This window comes from Trichechus manatus, unplaced genomic scaffold, assembly GCF_000243295.1.
Source record: "Trichechus manatus latirostris isolate Lorelei unplaced genomic scaffold, TriManLat1.0 scaffold00224, whole genome shotgun sequence".
NCBI classification, from domain to species: Eukaryota; Metazoa; Chordata; class Mammalia; order Sirenia; family Trichechidae; genus Trichechus; species Trichechus manatus.
The window spans coordinates 52,296-59,285 of NW_004444160.1; the positions used below are offsets into that span (position 1 = coordinate 52,296).

General features: G+C 44.4%; 1 protein-coding gene across 1 annotated transcript; it reads left to right on the forward strand.

The window, feature by feature from the left end:
• The first annotated feature begins 2,847 nt into the window (after window positions 1-2,847).
• LOC101358892 (PWWP domain-containing protein MUM1L1-like) lies at window positions 2,848-4,848 on the forward strand. Its single transcript, XM_004388951.1, has one exon. The coding sequence runs from the start codon at window positions 2,848-2,850 to the stop codon at window positions 4,846-4,848; it is 2,001 nt and encodes a 666-aa protein (XP_004389008.1).
• Window positions 4,849-6,990: the final 2,142 nt, after the last annotated feature.

Sequence of the window (6,990 nt, forward strand, 5' to 3'; positions counted from 1 at the left end):
GATCCCCAGAGAGGAGCACGCCTCAGAAGCAGAGAGGGGGGTGAGGGAGCTGCTGGACCAGTGGCTGCAGTCTGAAGAGTCCCAGGTTCCAGCATCGGAAGCCGGACCTACCAGAGTCCACGTGCCATTCATTGGGTAAGATGGGTCTCATGTTACTAAAGGTTTCATTTCCCTTCATTGTATGTTGAGATGGTGGGTACAACTAATTTGGCCCCTGGCTCTACAGCCACTTCTTTTTTATTAGGAGCCACAGATTTGGTATTGGGAAATAAAAGGTTTAGTTTGGCTCTTTAAATTCTATTTATTGAGCTTTTTTTTTTTCCTTTTACTTCTATTGCATCACAGTCAGAAAACGTGGCTTGTGCTGTTTATACTCTTTGGACCACACTGAGATTTTCTTTGCAGCGTACAATGGCATCTGCTGTTTACATTTTATTGTGGTAAAATATGCATATAACAAAAAGTTTGCCATTTTAAACATTTTTAAGTGTACAATTAAGTGACGTTAATTACGAGTACCATGTTGTGCTTCAGTCACCACTCTCCATTTCCAAAATTTTTCATCCCCTCAAACAGAAACTCAGTCCCCCTTCAGTAAAAACTCCCCTCCCCAGCCCCTGGCAACCACTAGTAAACTGTGTTCTCTCCGCATATGCCTATTCTAGATGTTTCATACAAGTAGAATCATACAACATTTGTCCTTTTGTGACTGACTGCCCTCAGCATCACGTTTTCAAGATTCATCCCTGTGGGAGCTTGCACCAGGACTTCATTTCTCTTTATGGCTGGGTAATAGTCCATTGTATGGACAGACCACTTTTTGTTTATCCGTTCACCTGTGGATGGATGTTTAGGTTGTTTCCACCTGTTGTCGATGTTGAATAATGCTGCAATGAACATTGCTATCTGTTTGAGTCTCTGCTTTCAAGTCTGTAATTGCCAGACCAAGTGCTAATTCTATGCTTAGCTTTGTGAGGAACAGCCAAACTCTTTTCCATAGCGGCTGCCGCATTTTACAATTCCCACCAGCCATGCTCAAGGGTTCCAGTTTCTCCACATCTGCGACAACACTTTAGTTTCCATGTTTTCTGATAATAGCCATCCTGATAGTCTTAGGTGGTATCTCACTGTGGTTTTGATCTGCATTTCCCTAATGACTAATGAGGCCGAGCATCTTTTCATGTGCTTGCTACCACCAGTATTATCTGCTTTGGAAAGTCCAGTTTTTCTCTTTTTAATTTTGTTGCTCATGCTTTTGGCGTCATATCTAAGGACCCATTGTCAAGAGAAGGTCTTGAAGCTTTATGGGTTTTGATCTTATATTAGGTCAGTGATCCATTTTGAGTTAGTTTTTACATATGGGTTGAGATACGGCTCTAACGTCATCTTTGGAAGTGGAGATCTAGTTGTCGGGAGGCAGATTTTGTTTTGTTTTGTTTTGATTTTTGTGCTTTAAGTGAAAATTTACAATTCAAGTTAGTCTCTCATACAAAAATTTATACATGCATTTTTATATGACCCTAGTTGCACTCCCTATACTGTGACAGCACACTCCTCCTTTACACCTCGGATTTCCCGTGTCCACTCAATAGGCTCCTAACTGTCTCTGCCTTCTCATCTTGCCTCTGGACAGGAGCTGCCCATTTAGTCTCAGGCATCTACCTGAGCTAAGAGGCACACTCTTCACAAGTATTATTTTATGTCCCATAGTCCAGTCGAATTTTTGTCTGAAGAGTTGACCTCAGGAATGGTTTTAGTTTTGGACTAACAGAGAGTCTGGGGGCTGTGTTTTCCATGGTCCCTCCAGTCTCAGTCAGACCATTGAGTCTGGTCTTTTTACTAGAATTTGAGTTCTGCACCCCACTTTTCTCCTGCTCCGTCAGGGACTCTTGTTGTGTTCCCTGTCAAGGCTGTCATTGGTGGTAGCTGGGCACCATCTAGTTCTTCTGGTCTCAGGCTGATGAAGTCTCTAGTGTATGTGGCCCTTTCTGTCTCTTGGGCTAATGCTTTCCTTGTGTATTTTGTGTTTTTCATTCTCCTTTGCTCCAGGTGGGTTGGAGGAAGCACATGTTTTTATTCGCCCATAGAAATGAAGATTTACAGGTTCTATCAAATGGCTTGTAACCTCAAACAATCCTTACCAACCATGATATCCAGTAATTCGTCATGATAATCATCATGATTCAATGAAGTTTATGCCCATGCTATGGAACAGGGCATTGTGCTGACACCCGGTATCTGTATATGTAGGACATTGCCTCTGACTTTGTTGGCTGGACAGGGTGGCACTAGCAGCCTAGGAAAAATACAGAATGAAGCACTCCCTTTAAATTGAACCCAAGGAGTCTGAAAGACACAGAATATACAATCACACATACATCACCCCTGGCATGACACCCTCCACTAACACATACAGATCCTCTTTGACATGTAATAGTAGTAATAAAAATAACGAGAAGATATGGGTGTAGATTTTCTGGTCTTCCCCCAAATACTTGCCATATAGCCATACGCTTTGTCTACTACCCACTCTTTATTTTTCTTTGTTGTCTATTTTGTCAGTTTCATAGGCCAGTCTTTTTCTGCTTTCCAAAGGGAATTTTTCTGAGATGTTTTCCTTTTCCCTCTTCCAGTGTTTTCCAGTACTACCTCTTCAGAACGTGAATTCCAGCATCCCTGGGAGATTTGGGAGGAGGACAGCCCATGCGAGCTGTATTCCCCTTGTAGTGAAAAGGCAAAGAGCCTACATAGAGAACATTGTTGTGAGGACCTGCCTTAAGACTGGGGATGAGGGCCAGAAAGGTCATCTTCTATCAATAATCTCTTAGCACACAGCTCTAAATCATAATGGATGCCGAGTATGTCCTCTGTAATTGGAAAGGACGCTTATGGCCAGCAAAAGTTTTGTCCAGATCTGGGGCTTCACCAAAAACTAAGAGAGAGATGGCGAACTGTCTAGAAGTTCAAATACTCTCCCTTGATGAAAAAATTAAAGTGAAAAGCACAGAAATACAGATGCTAACTAAGTCTCAAACAGAAGCCATGGCTTCTTTGCGGGCTGCACGGTCAAAGGTCAGGGCTCCACGTGGGGAGGAGAGGGCCCACAGGAGAGCCCTGAAGGTGGCGCTGGAAATTCTGGAGGAGAGGGCACGCTCAGGTCACTCAAGCACTTTCCACAAAGAAGAGACCACCACTGTATCGCAAAGGGTACCAAAAAAGACATCCAGAGCACTCCCTCCAAGAAAGTATGGGAAGCTCACAAGGGACATATCCAGAAGCCATGGGAAGAATATTGAATTCTCAAAATTCCTGGTGGTGTCACTCATGAGGTGTGATTCTCTGTATGGTGACAAGTCACAGAAACACACAGCCATAGATCTTGTCCAGAGTGAAGTGGAACCAAGGTCATCACCAAGCTCCAGAATGGGTGACAATTTCCCTTCACTTTCAGAAGGCGGTGGTGAGAAGGAGGGCAAGAAAAAGGATGGCACATCAGCAGTTATGTCCTCGCACCCCACGGTCTTGAAGAAGGGTGCCTGTGCTAAACCCCAAGAGGGCGTTCCCATCTGGCCATCAGGTATCGTGGGCACGGGACTCAAAGCTGTGAAAGAAGAGGCACGGGACACCTGCCCAAAGACTCTGGCTAGGTCCCCCGAAAACTCTGCCTCCTCAGAGAATATTGAGGATCCCAGAGAGGGCCCCTCAAAGCCCAGGTTGGCTGGCACAGCCGCATGCTGTAGCTCCTCTAACCTCCGTCTTGCCAACAGGAAAAGAAAGCTTCAGGCGCAAGGACCTGTGAGTGGACCTAAAAAACGGCAAACTGTGGATGACTCAGAGGCCACGAGTCCCATCAGATCTAACAATAGGGGCGGTCGAAGACAAGGTCAGCCTGCGCGCATGGCTTGCCCACATGAGCCATGTCCCATAGAAAGAGGAACGGTGGTCTGGTTTAAATTCCAAGAGTACCCGTACTGGCCAGCGGTGGTAGCGAGCATCCAAAGGGTAGAGAAGACTGCGAGGGTGCTCTTGATCGAGGCCTACATGAGCCAGGAGAGGAGGGGCATCCGAGTTCCTCTCCGAAGACTAAAGCACTTTGATTGTCAGCAGAAACCAAAACTCATGAAGAGAGCCAGGAAGCTGTACGGCCAGAGCGTGGACTGGTGCTGCTCGCTGGTGGCCCATTACAGGGAAGGCCTAAGCCGCAGGTCTTTTGCTGGCTCCTTCCTGGAGTATTTTGCTGCCGATATCAGTTATCCGCTTCGGAAAGCCATCCAGGAGGGCGAGATGGAGGGTGATTTTCCAAGGGTGAATTACAATGACCTGGAGGAGTCTGAGGAGGAGACCTGCCTGGGCAGCAAGAAGCTCTGCAAGAAATTTCTCCCTGACCGCATGAAGGCCGCCAGGGACCGAGACAACCGGAAGCTCCTCGACTTCATTGTGAAAAGAAAGGCGGCTGAAAGCCACCTCCTGGACATTGTAAACGGCAGGAAACAGTCCACCTGGCTGGACTCCTTTTTGAATTCCACCAAGCGCGCAGTCTGCGTCGAGACATACCTGGAGGACGAAGACCAGCTGGACATCTTGGTCAAATATTTACAAGAAATCTACAAGCAAATAGGCAAGAGGATGCTGACGCTCATAAGAAATGATAAAGTCAATTTTGTTCTGGAAGTTCTTCTGCCAGAAGCAATCATTTTTTCCATCTCTGCCCTGGAGGGATTAGATTACAAGGACGCGGAGGCCAAGTACCTGGATGGGCCACCTGTTCATTACCGGGAGAAAGAACTCTTTGATAAAAAAGTCTTAGCAGAAAGGAGACGGAGATTAACTAAGAAGAAAGCTAATTAAATCTCCTCCGGTGCCCGTACCCAAGCAGAGAGCCTCCACATTTACATGATTCAGAAGAAAACCTGTCTGGGTGAAGTGTGCGACCCACATTTCTGTGGCAAATACATATTTTCTGAAAAATGGGAGACTTTGGGGGAACGTGCTCTGTTTGTTTGGATCCATCTCTGGCATTGGAGGGTGGCCCACGCAGCATCATTCCTTGTTCCCAAACTTTTCAAAAAAATTTTTGTTAAAGTAGTGCAAACAGATACACTTCCTCCTGCTTTCTTTGCAATGTATAATTCCCCAGATATTTTCAAAGGCAAACACCATTGTATTTCATAGCGTTTCTTTTGGATGGACTTGATATTTTAATATGGGATTCACTCACTTAAAAAAAATTTAAAAAAAATGAAAAGGCACCAGCATCAGACACAAAGCAATGATAATTTTTTTTTAAATCTAAAATACAGTTTTTGCAGAAACATCTACTGAATTTTTCTTTTTTTTTTTTTCTTACTTTGACATAAGTTATTGGATTTCTTGTTTAGATACCTTCTGGATTTTCGCTGCAATACTTATTTATCTTTTGAAACAATCTCTCTGAGATATGAAAACAATGACATAGATGCTTCTTGTATATAACCACTCCCTTCACATGCTCCTTCAAAGGCCATCTGTCCTTCAAACATCAAGTTAATGGATCATCTGCATGGAGTCCAGATGCACAGACTGCAGTCTCAGCTAGCAGAGAACTCTTGTCAGCCCTGAGAGAGAGTGCTCCCTCTACATTTCCTGACACTCCACTTAAGGACACGCTTTTGCTTCCATGCCAATGGTCCCTGAAAGCAGACAGGCTTCTGGCTGTCTTCATAACTGACCATGACAGGGCCCTCTTCATACAGCCATGTGTCCCAACTTGGAAGGCAGCTACGTATGGCCACTGTAGTCACTGGCTGGCTACTGTAGACCCCAGAGTCCATCTAGTGTGGTCTGAATCGTAGGACAAAGAGGCCCTTTGTCCTGGGCCCTGTATCTCCAAGACCTCAGTGGTCATTCATCTCAAACCAGGCAGGCTTTATTTTCGACTTGTTCATAGAGTAGGTACCAACAGGCTCCAGCAGTGTAAATGCAGAGCCCAGAGCCATCCCAGGCTGCTGGAAGGAGTTGGTGGACCAAGATTAGGGACTTGAAACTGGATTACCAAAAAAAAACAAAGTCTGCATTCAGCTGAATATGGCGATTGTGGTAATACAGTTAAACACACACAATCAAAGATAACTCCTGAAGCCAATGTATTGTTAGCCTAGCTTGAAACAAGACTTTTTTTTTCAGAATAAATGTTAGAAAAGCTAGTTTATTTGTAAAACTGGACGAGAAAATAAATGCTAAAGCCTTCCTTGAACCTGACTGCATTTCCCTTCTAGAGGGAGTGAACTCTCTCTTATGGGTTATGTGTTCACATGGCCACGTGTTTTTGTAAAATCTCCACAAGTCAGTTGTTTTGTTCACAATAAAAGCTACTGTATCTTTTACCTTGAACTTCTGCTCCATCATACTTCAGATTGCACAACTCCCTAAATGGTCTGTCTGTAAAAAATATATGTTGATATAGATAATATATTTTTATCTTTTTCTGTCATGGTGTATTTTCTTGTCATTCAAAATAAATAAATTTTCGGTTTCATGCTTGAGTGTGTATTATTTTAAAGAGGGCCTTCCAACTTGTAGCAGCTTTAGACCCAACAGAACCTACTTGGGAAGAGAGCAAGACACCCCGAGGACAGTGCCTGTACCAATCCCATGGCATCCTAACGGCCCTGAGAAGTATTTGGGAACAGACCATCTCCATGCCCTACATAGACCTTATACACTAGGACATACACTGTCGTTACACTACAACTCCATGTCCCTCAATGCCCATGTATGACCCAGGTTTGGCTATCTCTTTGGGGTCCCCTGTATCTCTAGGTCACAATGTCTTCTTTATACCCTCATTCACTGATTCTTAGCATGGTGAGTCAGGAGAGCAAGTGAAGCATGAGTTAAGGCTCTGCTTTGAAGATAAATTTCAGGTGTCATAGAAAGGAGATATTAATCTTGGGACCTGGTAGATGACCTAGTTTCTAAGATGAGTAGGACACACTACTGAATCCTCGTCCT

Excerpts from the sequence above, each read along its gene's own strand:
- LOC101358892 (XM_004388951.1), top strand. The coding sequence starts at position 2,848 with ATGGATGCCGAGTATGTCCTCTGTAATTGGAAAGGACGCTTATGGCCA.